The sequence below is a fragment of the Arachis ipaensis genome, chromosome B8 (genome assembly GCF_059453495.1).
Source record: "Arachis ipaensis isolate K30076 ecotype BB chromosome B8, ASM5945349v1, whole genome shotgun sequence".
NCBI lineage: Eukaryota > Viridiplantae > Streptophyta > Magnoliopsida > Fabales > Fabaceae > Arachis > Arachis ipaensis.
In genome coordinates this window covers 137,457,501-137,474,692 of record NC_142443.1, presented here as the reverse complement: position 1 = coordinate 137,474,692, position 17,192 = coordinate 137,457,501, and the positions used below count along the sequence as shown (strand labels likewise).

At 31.3% G+C, this 17,192-nt stretch overlaps 1 protein-coding gene and 1 pseudogene across 2 annotated transcripts in view; one reads left to right on the top strand and one right to left on the bottom strand.

Annotated features, from left to right (window-relative positions):
• The first annotated feature begins 11,298 nt into the window (after positions 1-11,298).
• Positions 11,299-11,960, top strand: LOC148549998 (uncharacterized; annotated as a pseudogene).
• Positions 11,961-16,337: 4,377 nt separating this feature from the next.
• The window catches only part of LOC148549997 (transportin MOS14-like), a 2,256-nt gene continuing 1,401 nt past the window's right edge, over positions 16,338-17,192 (bottom strand). The window contains exons 3-5 of one of the 2 annotated variants that reach the window (XM_088497320.1): positions 17,021-17,167; positions 16,619-16,750; positions 16,448-16,495 (exon numbers count right to left, since the gene is read on the bottom strand). In XM_088497320.1, the coding sequence (XP_088353446.1) occupies positions 16,448-16,495; positions 16,619-16,750; positions 17,021-17,080 (240 nt within the window). In that variant the 5' untranslated portion in view covers positions 17,081-17,167. Of the gene's footprint in view, positions 16,524-16,618; positions 16,751-16,897; positions 17,168-17,192 lie in introns of both variants that reach the window. The other variant, XR_015896724.1, reaches the window with a different exon arrangement.

Sequence of the window (17,192 nt, the reverse complement as noted above, 5' to 3'; positions counted from 1 at the left end):
TTGCTATATGGTATAGTGCTTGGGGAGCACAATTTGAACCTGATCGTCAAGCAATTGTCATTCCGACGGACGGATATGCAACCGTAAGTTGAGTACTTTGATTGGTGAGGGGTGCATGTCGTAGTAGGCTCTTGGCTCGACAGGATGCGGCCTTGATACATGTTCTTCTTGAGGATTGCCCAGCTCATGTCCCACCTTGTGTGCCTCAGATTCTTCCTGATGACTATCCTGATCATAGGCACAGGCAGAAACGGGCACACACCGGTGCAAGTCATAGGCAGGATAGGGGCGTAGCTTGATGTAGAGTAAGAGGAAGCTTCTGAGTACCACCGATAGCAGGAGCCAACCGAAGGAGGGATGGACGGTGTATGCACTTTAGATCTGTCCCAGCATAAGACTCAGCATCAATGACAAATACACTCTAACTTCAAGGTTGTCTCATCATTAGGGGCAGCATATGACGATAAGGTCGATATGTATGAGATATTTTACTTGGCCCGCTTTTTCCGACGAGGAGATGCAGAGACTAGCAATAGCATATCACTAGGGACAAAACTCGCAATCCGCTCAGCAGGTGTTTACACAACCTATGATCCCAACCATCACATTGGAGTAGACTCCACTATCGTTGTCCATGTCGCCACTAAGAGGCACAGGTCGTGTAGGATTTGGGTCATTCTTTGACTTCCAGATGCTGATGTTAATTGATGTGAGCTTATTTGGCTTTTCCACTCCAGGCTCATAGCCACGTCTTCTACAATCAGTTCCACCATAGCACGATCTCCAGCAGTCAATTCCATAATAGCAAAAGCTCCCACAGCCAGTTCCACCATACCAACGGCCTAGGCGCGAGGTACAACCTCCAGGATGTGGGACCTATGGTGTGCTAGGAGATGATCGAGGTAGAGGACGTGGCAGATAGTTGTTATGTTTATGATTTATATTTACTTTATTGTCGATATTACATGTAGTAGTCTTTAATGGATGTAGTCTTGGGACATAGTTGTTGCCAAACATATATGTTTACCTCGTACTTGTGAACCTCCTAGTATCTAAGGTTCTGCTAATAAGCAACCTGAATGATCCATCTACAATCAGCTGCATAATGCTTGCAACGATAGTGATATTTCATCCGATCAGACTCAATTATCTTTTTCAAAGGTTGTAATTATTTCTGGCTAGGTGCATGGACTCTTTGTTATAGAATCTCTACTCGGGTTGCAACTCTGCACTCCTATCTAAGTTGTAGTCATAGGGACCCCTAGGATCAAAAGAAAATAGATCAACCTTCATAGCATCAAAGTCTAATGTGGAATGATGGCTTGGAATTTGCAAACGAGAGGAAAGAGGAGGTGGTACAAACGACGCTTCTTTTGGCACTCCAGTGTCGGTTTTTCGGGTGTGGCTCGCATCCAGCGTAGTGGTATAACTCAACATGCCTGAACATGAAGATGAAGAATTTTTACCTATGTCTACGATCTCAATGTAAAACTCCATCGCTTATTACGCCACAATCTTCCCATGCACTTCGAACATAGCACAAACATATTCGTCATCTTTAATCCAAAACACTTTATAAGCACTCTTTGATTTTCATCGATAAATATAGATCAATATCCTATTTTCTTTATATATTTCCTCCCCAATAAATTTATGTTTATTAGAATTAAACTTTTCGGCTCAATCAACGATTGTAATTGCATGTTTGCATTATATTTCGATAATTGCATTCGAAATATGCATTATCATTATTATTAAGCCTAATTGTTGCATTAAGATAAACAATAACATTAACGTGTTCAGTTGTCATTTTGTGATAACTTTAAAAGAAAAAATTGAAAAATGAGAAATAGAAATGAAAAGAACAATAAATAGATGTGTGGTGTATAATTGTGCTACGCTACTCTAGTATTTATAAAAAAGTTTTTGAACGTTAATATTTCTATGTTCGTTGTCATATTATACGAATTTTGGAGAAAACTTTAATGCTTCTATTTACCATTGTGGCTTTAGTTTGAGGCAAATACTCTTGCCACTGCATCACATGCCTCAGCCACGATTCATGCTCACACTATACATTTTTTTTTTTTGGTATACCACTAGACTTTTTAGCTCCCCTAATACACATTTCTTACCGTATCATTTAGGTTGAAATTAGGTCTGGGCTTTTCTTGTGGGCCAATGTTTTTGTCATCAGAAATCAACAATAATTTTATTTTTAAACATGAGGATATCAAGCCCAAAAACATAGAGCAATACGATACTAATGAAAAAATAATCGCGACAAAAAAAGAGGAATTAATTATTATAATTCTATTGAATTAAATTCCTCTAATAAAGTAGTACACCAAAAAAAAAAAAATTCTTCTAATAAAGTAAATAAATTCATAGAGTAAAAAGAATGAGACACTAATGATTTTTTGTCAAGGTAATGGGTTTACAGTCATACATAATACAAAATATAATTTAATAATAATAATTTATTTCTCATTTCATCACTTAATTAATTTTTTATTTTAAATAAGTATATTTACCTAACAATAGGACTAGAAATAAATCAAATTGAGTCGAATTAGAATAAACTTAAATTTAATTTATGAAATTTGAATTTGACATACGACTCAACTCATTAATAATAATTGAACTTATTTGTAAAATTTAAATTTAATTTACAAAAAATTCACAAGCTAATTCAAACTCACAAAATGATTCAAATAACATTAGCATAATCTATAATTTTATATAAATAAATTATAATTTATGTATACAAAACTATTAATTATATATCTTTTCTTTTCTTTTTTTTTTTTCCAATACTACAAGTCCTCACTTGGATTAGATTCCAATGTGGGAGTGAGCCTTAGAGTCCCTATAAGAATCAAAACAAACCACACAACACAAGCACCAGCTACAAATTACAAAGTAAAGAAGTTTTGGAACACTAACTAATTTAGCAATAAATCAAAAAATAGAGAAAGGAAAGGAAAGTAAAACGAAGTAGAAAAAAAAATTTTGATTTATAAATACCTAGAGATGTATAAAATGAATACAATGCTCTCACTTTTTTAAAGGGTCAACTACTAATATATATACTAGCATAAGAGAGAGAGTAAATAACAAACCACTAATTAACCAAATTAATACTCTGTTTCTAATAAAGATTTACAATCTTTATCTTTGTTATCCTTCACCTCCCCCTCAAACTGGAGTATGGTCGAAAAGCTACTCGCTATTTGACCCGTAATCTCTCAAAGGCAGCAGTTGATAATCGCTTGGTGAGGATGTTTACAATTTGTTCAATCCATGGGATATGTACAGCATGCAGGGAGTTGTCCCTCAATTTGTCTCGAATCAGCTGGACTTCAAGCTGAAAATGCTTGGTCTTGTCATGCAAGATTGGGTTGTGCATAAGCAGAACTAGCTAAGGTTATCACAGTAAATAGTGGGAGGAGTTGGAAGGGAAACATCTAACTCTTGAAGAAAGTTTTTAAGCCAGACTAACTCAGCTTCACAGGATGCCAAACTTTTGAATTCTGTCTCAGTAGAGCTCCTACTAACAGTAGATTGCTTCCTACAAGACCAGGACACTAAATTAGTGCCAAAATACACACAAAATCCAGATACTGCGATCCTCAATATCAGTAGCCCAATCCGAATCTAAGAAAGCATAGAGCCTTATATCATTGCATCTGTGAAATGTCAATCCAAACTCCTTTGTCCCTTGCAAGTATCTTAATATCCTCTTTGCTGTTTTCCAATGAAGAAGAAGGGGTGCATGCATAAACTGACTTAATTTGTTGACCGCAAAAGAGAGATCTGGACAGATGATGGTCAGATATTATAAGGAATCCACCACTGTCCGGAATAACTTAGGATCTTCAAAAGATTCAGCTCCTGAAGACAACAGTCGCAGAGAAAAAATCATTAGTGTTGGCATTGGAGATGCCTCTCCCATGCCAACTTTGGACAACAAATCTGTTATGTATTTAGTTTGTGACAGATGCAAGATACTATTTTTAGTGTTTTGAATTTCAATACCCAAAAATTAACTTAATGATCTCAAATCCTTCAATAAAAATATTTGATCAAGTTGTTGAATCATAAGAACTAAAACGGCCAACACAAATTCTAAGAACACCAAGCCCAGAAATCATCACAACACATCAAAACCCAAAAACAGCAATTAATCACACCCAACACCTAAAGCATCAAACTAGTCAGCATAGAGCTTTCTTTCCTCTATCATAATTATATATATAAGAACTATATATGTGTGCAAAATTATATATTATTATAATATTAAACTTATCAAAATTTAAATTTTGCTTATTTAATATATAAGCTAAAATTTAGATTTAAGTTTACTTTACAAGTTCATAAACTCAGTTTAGTTGTTAACAAATTGGCTCACTTTCATCTCTATCCAAGAGCCACATGTAGTAGTTGAAGAAGAGTTAAGAGAAAAGGGTATCAATGAAGGTATTCACCAAAGGATACTTTAATAATTAGTTTATCAAGTAAAACCATATATGATTATTTTGGATAGTGTATGTTCCCAATTAATCATTTTGTTGTGTACGATATCATTAGTAAATATTCTACATGTTATCTCTTAATGGAATGATGAAATCAACGACCCTTTTAAGGACAGACAAAACCTTATACTTAGAAATTACTACTTTTTAAAGCTGTTCATAAATTAATAAGTATAGGTGTCAATAAATATTAATCATGCATGCCATAATAATTAATTGACACTCGCATTACAATATATATCATAAACTTTATTGTCATACATTCAATTCAAAGCATAAGGCGCTCCCTCTTCATTTTCAGAATGGGCTTCATGATCAGTTATGTAAAGATTTGTTTACAAGATATATATATATATATATATATTTTGAAAAAAAAATTACAAAGATATCTCAATATTTGGATGCTTTTGATTCCACATATAAGGGCATCATGTTTGCAGCGTGGAAGATAATATCAAGTTGTGTTTGTAGATTAATTATAATATTTCTAGATATATATTACATCTCTATTATTACAATTTATAATCTTAAAACAAAGATCTTGTACCTTTAAAAAAATAAAATCACTCTTTATTATATATTATTATATAATAAATCTAATTTTATATATACGTAACATAAAATTAATCTGCCTAATATATAGAATGGGACAGGTTGTATTCCCGTTTAATAGTCATTTTTTAAATTTATTTGTGTGAAACAAAAAAGAAATAAGATTGTTGAACCACTTTCATTTTCTAGTATATATATAGAGTGGGATGGATGGTATTTCGTTATGATTTTGCAGTCACTGCCTCTAAAATATCATATCTTTCTATCTATTTTGCAGGGCTTCGTCAAGGCAATGCTCTTCTCCATGATTTCGCAGTCTTGGAATGCAAAATAGCTCTATTTTGCTAGCAAAAATTTTTTTTTTTGGCAAAAAAATCTCCAAGCTTATTTCGCAAAGAAATTATTCAGATAAAGATGTTTAAAATGTTTTTTTAAGATATTTTTTAATAATTAAAATTTAATACATATAATCAATTAAACTGTATTACTTTTATCAAAATTAGATTAGATAAATTAATTTGGCCAAAAAAATCGGTAAATCAAATATTGAATCGGTCTAAATTAATATTTTTTTTATATAAAATGACTACAATAACTCTATTATAAAAAATAAATAAAATACTCCAATTATATATATATATATATAGATAGATATATTTATTTATTTATTTAGTTAAATTTGAGAACCCTAAATCCTAATCTTATAACGGCACAGAAAGATGAGAAAGGTTATGATTTAGGATTTTCAAAATAATAATAATAATAATAAAAATATTTTTGTCATTTTTTATAATAGAAATATTGTAATTATTTTTTATAAAAATTATTAATTTAGACTAATTTAAGATGTAATTTACTAATTTTTTTGCTAAATCAATTTATCTAATCTAATTTTGATAGAAATAAAATAACACGGTTTAATAATATGTGTAATTGAATTTTAATTAATAAAAAAATATTAAAAAATATTTTAAGGATCTTTATTTAAATGGCTCCTATTTCACAAGTGGTGTGTGTAAAATTATTTTCTCTCTCTTGTTTATAAGTTGTGACTATAAATTTATTATGAGAAATTTTAGGAGGTCATCGTTTTTAAGTAATTTTAGTTATTATGTAATCAATATTAATATTGTATTATTTTTAATAAATAAATTTTATTAATTTATATATGTAAATTTTAAAAAAATATAAGTGTAAATTCTTAGTAAACATAAGAATAAATTATATGTTTTTTATATACACATACCTATAAATATGAATAAAATTATTGTTAGTTAAATATTAACATAATAAATATTATATTTATTGGTTATATAATATTATTTTTGTCTAAAATAGTAAATATAATTTTTTATTTATTTTAAAAAAATTCAAATTGCGGATATATTATTTTTGCCGCCGGTAGAAATAAGTAAAACATGCAATAAAAAATAATTAAATAAGCTCATGTATATATAGAGACGTCTAGTGTTCATGACATTTTAATACATATTAACAAAAGCAAATGCATTAATCAATCATCAATTAGGATTGATGGGAAATAAAGAAACTTTGATTTTGAGTTGATTTTTGTTGTGTGAAAGTAATATCAATCAATTAAGTATCCTAAGATCGGGACTGAATAAGTTTCTGTCAAAGGATGTGACCTCTCTGTAGATGACTCTATCCACTATTCCACTGCCATATCCATCCATGCATTGTTGTTTCTTGCAACGACACATGCGCTTCAAAAAAGAGTATACCATCAAATTAAATTAGTTTCTCTCCCAGCATTATGGTGCCAACAGTAATTTAGCTTTAATTCCCCAAAGAAATATAATTAGAAATTTTTGGGGAATAACATTTATTCAACAAAATCACACAAACATCAAACGAGGCATTAACGATTTGGTAATGAATAAGACATTTTTGTAACCGCATAACTTTTTTTTTTTTAACCACTTTTGTAACTCCATAACTTTTTCTTATTAAGTAATTAAACCTGCGTTTGTTCTTAACAAGAGAAGACACAAAGAATAGGATAGGATAAGATAGTGATGAACAGAGATACAAAATTTTGTATTATTGTATTTTGTTTGATGATAAATTATAATAAATTATAAAAATTCAATTTATTCTCATTTTTTTCATTCAAAAAATTTGAGATGAAAAATATAACAATAAAAAATATAATTATAAAAAATTAACAAGAATAATGAAAGAAAAAATAAAAAATAAGTTGTGTCTTTGTTAGTGTCTCTGTGTTCTTCCTGTCAAGATGGACACAAAATACACTAATTCAGTGTCTCTGAACACACTATCTCTCTCTATATCTCCTCTGCCAAACACAATTTTGTGTATCAGTGTCCTTGTCTCAGTGTCCTGTCTCTATAAACAAACGCAGCCTAAGAATCTATTTAAAAAATAGCAAAAGTTTTTTTTTATTATGAAAAGTTATATTAAGCGTATTTGGTACTATTTTTAAAAAACGTTTTTAATTTTTTCAAGAAGTTAATTGAGAGTTTTTTAAGAAGTAAAAAAAATGACTTTTTCTTTTTCAAAAATTATTTTATCACTTTCATTAAAAGGAAAATTTTTTACTTCAAAATAAAAAAAATCCATTGTGCTATTTTCATTCTTAGCTTTGTGAAAACTGTTTCTTATTTTTGTTTGAAATATTGGCCATTTATCATTATTTTTACGCAATATTCTATCTGCTAGAAGTACTAGTCTTTCACCATTTTCACTTTCATCTGTTAGAAGTGCTGATTTTTTACCATTTTTTTTCAATAGGATCATTCCTTTATTTTACAATATCTCTCCACTTTTTTATGTATCTCTTCATGTACGGAATATTTGTTTAATTTTTTTATGTTCTCCCTCAATAAATTCATGAAATTGGCAAGTCCGAAAAAAAAAATTAAAACTGATTGAAATAAATAAAATATTATTATATTCATAAAAATATGTAAAGAAGAAATGGTGGTTGAAAATAGATCTAGAACACATTTTAACAAAGTTGGTTGGATAAATTTAAAAACAAAGTTCTTGAAAGAGACTAGTTTGAATGATGAGTATAAACAATTTAAAAACAAATGAAATTAGAATGTAAAATCAACATTCAATATTAAAAAGTATTTGTTATCATTGTTATTTTAATATCTATTTTTTTATGTAAAAAAATTATATTTTTTGAGTTATTTATTCAATCACTATAATTTTAAAATAAATACTTTTATAACTAAAAATTTAAACACAGAATAATTTATTCATAAATTGTTATTAATAAAAATTCTTATATTTTAAGTTTTTTTTAAATTTATTTAAGAAATTTATTCAAATTAAGTCTAATTTTTTTTGTATGATATCAAATGTAAATTTTTTCTATTAATTATGGTTAAAATTATGTTTCACTCCACTTTTCTATATTTGTGCATTCATGAGATAACTACCATTAATGCGATCATTTTTATAAAATGTTTTCTTTTCTTCCTTTCTTTTATTTTTGTAATTTTTTTCAAAAAAAAAAAAGTTTCTTTAAACGAAATTTTTACTCTCTTTCTATATTTGATTCTAATCTTCAATCAATTATAAATTATCAATCAATATATACACCTAATTAAATAGTATAATGTTTTTAACTATTAATACATAATAGTTAATCTTAAAAAATTATAGAAAGACAACGAGAAAAGAAAGTGGATAATGATTAAAATAGAATAATTTACTATAAAAAATTTGTTAGATGTTGTTGAATTTATCGGTGGATTTATAAAACAAATTCATCGATAATATATTTACCATTATATTTAGTGTCGGAATAAATACGATAGTATAAATTTTGTCGACAATTATTTATCGATGGATTTTTTCGTCCGCCATCAATTATCATTGAAAAATTTCCGTTTGTAATTTTTATCGTTGAATTTATCTCTCGGTAAATCTGATGGCAATATATTATTAATTAATAATTAAATTAATAACTACCGATAAATTTATCCGACAGTAAACTTAAATTTTAAATTTTTTAAAAATTAGTATAAAAATTCAATGTCTAATTTTAAATATTTAAATTCAATAATTTTTAAACTAATAAATCAGAAAATACAACACTAATTAACTCAAAAAATAATTAACTTAGATAATAATAATAAACTCAAAAAATTAACAACAATAAATAATAAGTCAAAAAATAATTAACTCAAACAACAAAAAAACTCAGAAAATAAACAATAATCAATAATAAGACAATAATTAACTCGAAAATTAACAAGTTAAGATTAATTCAGAGAATTAAATTAAACCTAAAGCCGCTCCCACTACTCTAGTATACAAATTAGGCATCAACGAACATCAACTTCCACATTACCAAACCAACATGCACTACAAAAAATTTGGGTAAAAACGGCGGTTTTTTTGAATAATTACGGCGGTTTGAACCGCCATTTGTAAAACTCCGGATTTTTTTAAAAAATTAAATAATTGGTTATTTAAAAAAAAAATTATTATTTTAATAGACAAAGTTTAAATTGATCTTTTATTATTATTATTATTATTATTATTATTATTATTACTATTATTATTATTAAAGTTTAAAAAAAAAAAAAAGGAAGTGGCCGAAGCCATTTGGGAAAAAGGAAAAGAAACTTACTTATATGCATTTCAGCATATGTATATATACATATAACCAAAAGAAAGAAAAGAAACCGTGAGCTTCCCAAAACTTTCCGGCTTTGATTTCTTGTGATTCGTAACTCCAATAAAAAATCTAATCCGATAAAAGTGTTCGTATCTTCCTCCTCTACGTGTTGGCGTTATATTTGTCTGGTGGAAGTCGACGGTGACGTAGCTCCTCTACCCCTTGAGTTTGGTCAACTGGAGTTCTAGGAGGTACGGAGGATTCCGGACGTTTTTCCCTTCAGCAGCTCGGTCAGAAGGCTTCCCCGAAGCTTCGCATATTTTGATTTCGTACGAAGGTAGGGTTTTGGTAAAATTTTATCGGTTAATTTGATATTTGATAAGTGAATTGATGTCGTGATTACTTGTCGGTTGAATTTATATCGATGTTTGTGATAAGTTTGAGGTTTGGAGGGTTTAAGTGCAGCCAGGAATTGAGTTATTCTGATGATTGTGATTTCTGGATTACGGTAAGGATAATTTGAAAATGTTAAAAGTTGCCGGTTTGTTTTATTGGAAATGATTTGAAAAGAGTGTGGAAAATGGTTTGGATGGAACCCGAGAAGGGTGGCAGAGTCCGGATTTTAGGGGAGGTGCCGCCGAAATTTTGCTATAAACCTTAAGAATTGATTTAAAATTTATTTAGAAGAAAAAGATTGAATTTGAGAAATGGTATTATTTGATTTTTGATTTATTTAAAAAAAAAGAATTATTCAATATTTTTAAAATTATTTAAGAAAAATACTATGTTTAAGTTTGATTTGAAAATGAAAAGGGGCTGAAGCTTTGAATTTGACTCAAGAATTTTATTTGGAGGAGTTTTAGTGAACTTTAAAAGTAATTGAGTTTTGTCGAAGGATTCCGTTTGGCGACATCTTGAAAAATGTTAAAGAATTTGTGTTAAAAATAAAAAGGGGAATTAGTTTTGTTTTTTAAAAGAAAGAGAGAAGACAAACCGGCACGTGTGATTATGAAATAATTAAAAGGTCACAAGAGAGTGACGGAGAGTAAATAGTTATAGTGTCGTTGTGAAAAGTTAGGCCGTGGGCTTGATGTGTGTGTAATTGTACGAGAATTCCATGTATATGGAATGACTTCCAGGAGAAAGTGGCACATGCTTCAGCTGGAGAATCAGCGCCTGCAAGTACTTGCAGAGGTCATGTTCGGCATACTTCAGCTGGAGAATCAGCGCCTGCAAGAAGTAGAAACTTGCAGAGGTTATGCCGCTGGAATGCCTTATCTGACTTGCGAGTCGGATTGCGTCGGGCGCGGGTCGAAACCGACAAATGAGCTCATTACCTGCGATAGGACCAGACATGCATCATCCTTGTTGTGCATTTGCATTTTATTTGATATGGTGAAATTATCTGTGATTGCCTTCCTGTGTTTATGCATTCCTCACTGTTACTCTGAATTGTGGTAATTAGATGCTTCTCTGTAATTCTTGTATAGTTCATTGTGAATTACTTGAATTGTGGTAATCCTGACTAAACTAACTACCCTCGACCCTACTAAGAACCCCCCAGTTCTTACCCCTTCTCTTCCTCCCCTTCAGATGGAGACCGGAGTTATATTTTACGAGATGGACCCTCCCTATATATACGAGGATATTGTACAGCATAGGTTTTATGTAGTAGCTGCGGAGATTAGGACTCGTATGTACATTCTGCGTGATCATCCTTTCCATCACCCGATTGACACTCCACAGTTTAACCCCGACATGCCCTATGAGTTCCCACTGCAGTGGCTCCACCCAGATGCTCCCTTTCACCCGTTTCATGATGGGCCGATGCCTCACCAGCATCCCGATCAGCCTGCGGATCAGGCGGACCCTGAGCCTGAGCCCATGGAGGAGCATTTTCCAGAGCCTGTACCGGAGGAGGACATCCCAGTGGAGCAGATCTCAGTATCTTCATCCGAGCCATCTTCTGAGGAGCCACTTATCGCCTCTATTAGTGGACCGGCGAGTGCTGGTTAAACCAGTAGCACGAGTGCCAGCGCCCCTCCTGAGATTATAGAGATTTCCGATGATGAGGACGAGGACCCTGAGGAGTGTTCTGATGTGGTTGTGATCTCCTCTGACGATGATAGCTGAGGCCTGGGAGCTGCGGTTGTGCCTTTTGATAGTTTTTTTGTATTAGCCTAGCTTTTGTGTTAATCTCTCACTTTTGGTTAGACTCACTGAGAGAGTAGGGTGTACATAGTTGACTAGGCTAGTCCGGGCGCCAGCTTAGGGGTTTTCTGTACGAACCAGGGCCCGGAGTGTCGATTTGTACATAGTAATGTTTCTAAGGGTGGTATGCTAACTTATGATATATATATATATATACGATAGTACCTGTATGCGTATGTATGGTCTATGCTATGTGTTGTGAGTATATATAATGCTAGCTTGTGTATGTTTAATTAGCTGTTCTCGCGAATCTTTTTATATAAAGTAAAAGTCTTTTCAAAACTCAATAGTACGCTAACCTGATTACAGGCTTAATAATAAATAGTAAAAGTTTCAGGTGAACAAGTTGGTGACACTTGATTTCTAGTATGATCATGACTTACTGGGGATTGGGTCGTTACACCATTATTACCAAGTACGGCGGTTTCAAAAAAGCTGTAATTCAGAGCGCCATTTTGGTTATTACGGTGATTTTCTGCTGGGTTAAAATGGCGGTTTAAGGGTTAGTTAAAATGGCAGTTTAAACCGCCATTATTACCCTCACAGAATGGCATTTTAGTCGGTTAAAATTACCTTTTTGAACCGCCGTTTTTACCCTAATAGTGGCATTTCAGTCGGTTAAAACAGCATTTTTTGAACCGCCATTTTTACCCTTACAGAATGGCTTTTGGTTGGTTAAAATGTCATTTTTAAACCGCTGTTTTAACCCTAATAGTGACACTTTTTTTTATCGTTTAAAAATACAATTTTTTACCCTCGTTTTTATCGTGTTAAACAAATAATATTTATTATTAGAAATCATAATCCATAAACAAAATATTATATAACTCATAAACAAAGTATTAAACATAATATATGATTTTTTAGTATTGAAAATCAAAAGTAATAACTCTTATACAAAGTATCAAACATAACATAATTTTTCAACTATAAATGTCATAACATGTAACTCTTAATACATAAAATCTCCATCATATTTCATGCTGCTCTATTGCTTGCTCCAGAAGACCTACTTCCTAACTCTTTTGGCGATGAAATCTCACTCTCTTGATTCAATTCCTACAACAAAATATAATTTGAAAACATAATAAAAAAGAATAAAGTGCAGCAGGAATAAGTGATATAGAAATTTTCATCTTTGGAGCAACAGCAGCAATGTCTATTCCTTCAAATACATGAAGTGTAGCTTCAAAATTACTCTTCTGATATTCAAGGCTTCCTAGTAAAGCTCTAGCTTCCTATGAGAAAAGGGTCATTTACTTATTTAATTTCATCTTATAATGAAGAGACATCTCAATCAATAAAATCATCAAGAATATATTAAGAAAGGAAGCAAATTTTCTCAGCCACTTATCAGCACATAAGGAAAATGATAATAACAACTTTTATACAAGGAAAGGTATTTTGAAATCTTTGAAACTTTGAAAATTCTGCTAACACAACATTTCGTAAATCATAACCATCACACTGAAAAGAAAAACAGGCCTTCAATAATGTCATTACAACAATCATGCCATCACCAGTTAACTACCAAGCCCGAAATTTTACCTGTAAGTAATATGCATGCTCCCAAACATCTATGCCAAGCAATGGAACCAATCTTGGTCCCTTCGTAACCAGTGGGTCCTGCAAAACATAGGGATATGCATGGATAACAGCAGCTCAAAATAATGAGAAAGTGAAAAAAATTAAAAAGAAAAACGTGTGGAACTGTGACAAACATCTTTTCTAATATACACTTTTCACCATAGCAATCAGTAAGCAATATCAACATTTGCAGAATATGTAGTAAAAACCCAAGATTAACTCACACACGGCATTGAAGTGAGGCAAGGCACAAACTTACCCAATGAGAAAATTTGCATGATGCGGGGAGTATAGAATATATTAATTGTTATTAGAATATCAGAGAGTGAGGAAACTAGTAAATACCACTTAGCAAGCTGCTAATTGAATTCATGCCTCTTCCACCAGCTAAGTAATAATAATAATAATAATAATAAAAGTGGAAAGCCCCAATCTCTTTTATAATACTTTCATTTATCATTTCTTTTATAATAATAAAAAAAAGTAATAATCACCTGTTTCAAATCAGAAGTTTCAAAAGTGGGAAGCCCCAATCTCTCAAGAGCAACAAGAAAGTTCCTCACATTTTCAAAGTATTGATACACAGATAGTGCTTTCCCATCGGAAAGAACATCAACATCACTGGGGGCTTCAACCACCTAATAAACCAGTTCAAGTCCAACAATTAGTCGTGATAATCAACAAGAACAACGTGAAACCAGATGAGCATAGAATATGACTGATTCCATGGAAAACAGAATAGAATAAACATACCTTGGGTATGGCACCAGGTTGGATTTTGTTAAGAGCACTGCAATATCCTCTTACCATGATCAAGATCCCCTTTAATTTTCTGTTTTGGCTACATGATTTAAGATATATTATAGGAAGAACATAATGAGAACAGATTAGAAAAGCTAAAGGGTAGTTTAATAATTAAGATTATAGACATAATTTACCATACAACTAACATGACTAATTTGATCCATACAAGTGATTTTCTCCCATACAAGTAATTTTGCTAGATGCTGCTTCTCGGCAGTCATGGTGTTCACACTTCCGGTGGTTGGACTATCGTCCATCTACAAAAAAGAAATCCGCCAATTGCCAAAAGCAAAAAAGTAAAACACCACACCATAGTAGACTATCAAATACAATGAATTGATTAGTAAATTACGTTGTGCAAAAAAGGAGTGTCAACAAACAAGAATGTTGAAAAGGAGCATTAAGCAAGACAGAATAAATGCTGTGATAAAAGGTATGAAGAGAAAACTATAATTTCATTACGATATGGAAAGTATAAAACACACTTACCACGAAGAGGAAACTATAATTTCATTACAGATGTTTTCTAAATATGCAAGTGAACAGCACTGGTTAATTTGCTACTCAGATATAGTGAACAACACTGGTTAATTTGCTACTCAGATATCTTCCTTCCTACATTTCATTGCTCAACCAACAAAAAGCATATGAATATTTACGAAAAATAGAAAATTATTAGTATTTTCCCATGCTATCATATATACCATTTACAGATGCCTCAGAAAGAAACTCAGAATTCAAGCTTGATAATGCCGTAAGAACTAATGGATGGGTATTGAGAACAGATCCGGGAATCCTGAAACGAACAAAAATTTAAAGAGAAATAGTAAAGGCAATGGAAAAAAAATACATAAACCAAGATAATAAAGTTGTAATATTCAAATTAAATACATATCTCCCCTATATTCTTCATTAACTTTATAAACCCTTCCTGAAATTATACAGCATTTGTGGAATGCATCTATGCTTTCCATCAGTTTCACTTGACAAGTCTATTTCCTATAAGTTGAGATACTCATTCCATTCAACATTCTTTTGTTTAAAAGCCAATTGTCAATCATAGTTGTAAAAATCGGACCGGACCGGCTGGTTCGACCGGAAAACTGGTGAACCAGACCTTGTACCGGTCCGATTTAGTATATTGACCGCTTAAGAAAATGAACCGGTCAAAACCGACACGGACCAGAACCGAACTGGTCCAGTCAACGGTCAACCTGCGTGCCGATGACGTTTCTTTATATATATTGCAGTGTGTAAGAGTCGAACTTGGGTCTCCTGAAATACAGACCAAGTTGACAACCACTGCACTAACTCGTTTCTTTAGTATTCCTAATGCTTTTTATAATATATATTTCAATTTTTTATAACTAATATATATATATATATATATATACACATGGAAATACTTAACTCAATATTTTTTAAATTAATTATTTTTTAATTGAAGTACAAATTAATTAATTTTAAAATAAAAAATAATAATGAATATAAAAATAAAATAAAAATTATTTATTCTGAGAAAAAAATTAATTTATATAATTATTTAATTATATAAAAATATTTAGACCTTGAAATTATTCTTTGGATATAATTCATAGATTGTTATTCTTATTGTGTCTAATTAAGATACTATATAGTAGTATGAACTAAATATATGTCTATTTTTGTATTAGTTATTTATAGAATTCGACTTAATTGTTCTTAAAATGTTAGTAAAAATATGTATTTTTCAAAATTTAATTTTAGGTTTTTGACTATTTTTATTTTTTATTTGCATAGTACCGAGTCAACTGGTTCAACCAGTGACCCACCGGTTGACCCAGTGACCCAGTGACTTGATCGGTTCGATTATCGGTTCGGTTCTGACAACTATGCTGTCAATTATATATTTGTGAGTTTTAAAAAATCCAAATATATACATATAGATGAGAACACTATAGATCGCCTAAAAAAATGAACTAAATGCTTGACAGTAAAGCACACTCATTTGACAAGCTTCCTCCAATATGCTACACAATTCAGATGATTCATTTATACAAAACAGTTCTTGAATAATTAATCTTGATCAGAATAATATATTAATACATTCAATAAAAACAACTTAGCCGAACACTCCAATATGCAAAGAGGTAGAAAAAAATTAGTATCCATGCTTTAGGCGAAGCCACGAAGCAAACGCTTCAAGAACCTGAATGATAACCAAGAAAAAAAAATCACTATTGGAGCATTTATCAATAAAACTGAGTTTAAAATACCTCAGTCATGCCAACCACTTAGGGACACACAAAGAATACAGGAACTCATTGCCCACCTGCTCTTTAAGCTCAGAAATAGCCAAACAAGCTGTCAAAATATTTAGAGCAACCTCCATTTGAGAAGTAAGCCCTTTTTCAAATTGACGATGCCTTTCAGGTCGAGTTGCTATCTTATAGTTCAATACTTCCTGTTTATAAAGACAAAATACATTAAAGGTATGCATGCAGAACAACCAAAGAAACTGTTAATCAACTTGCAATAATTAAAAGACTTTATCACAACCATTTATATAAGAATCTACGAGTTGCATGACATTACTTGTCGAATAAAATACTATCCGACAAGGCAGCAACTTTGAAAATTATAACAACTTGTCACTTAGTAACTCAAACTTTAGGCATTTGTCTCATTAATAAAATGAAGAGATGACACATAATCACACATATCATATTATGACCTCTGGCAAAACTGTTAGTAACTCCAAGAATCCTGGTATATATTCCGGATGAGAATCCATCTCGTCCCTAAGCCATTTCACTATACCACCATCTCCCCAATCTTCAGCAGGCACATGCACAGCCAATGCAGTCACAGCAATGTTAATCTACACATTAAAAAGATATGAAGAA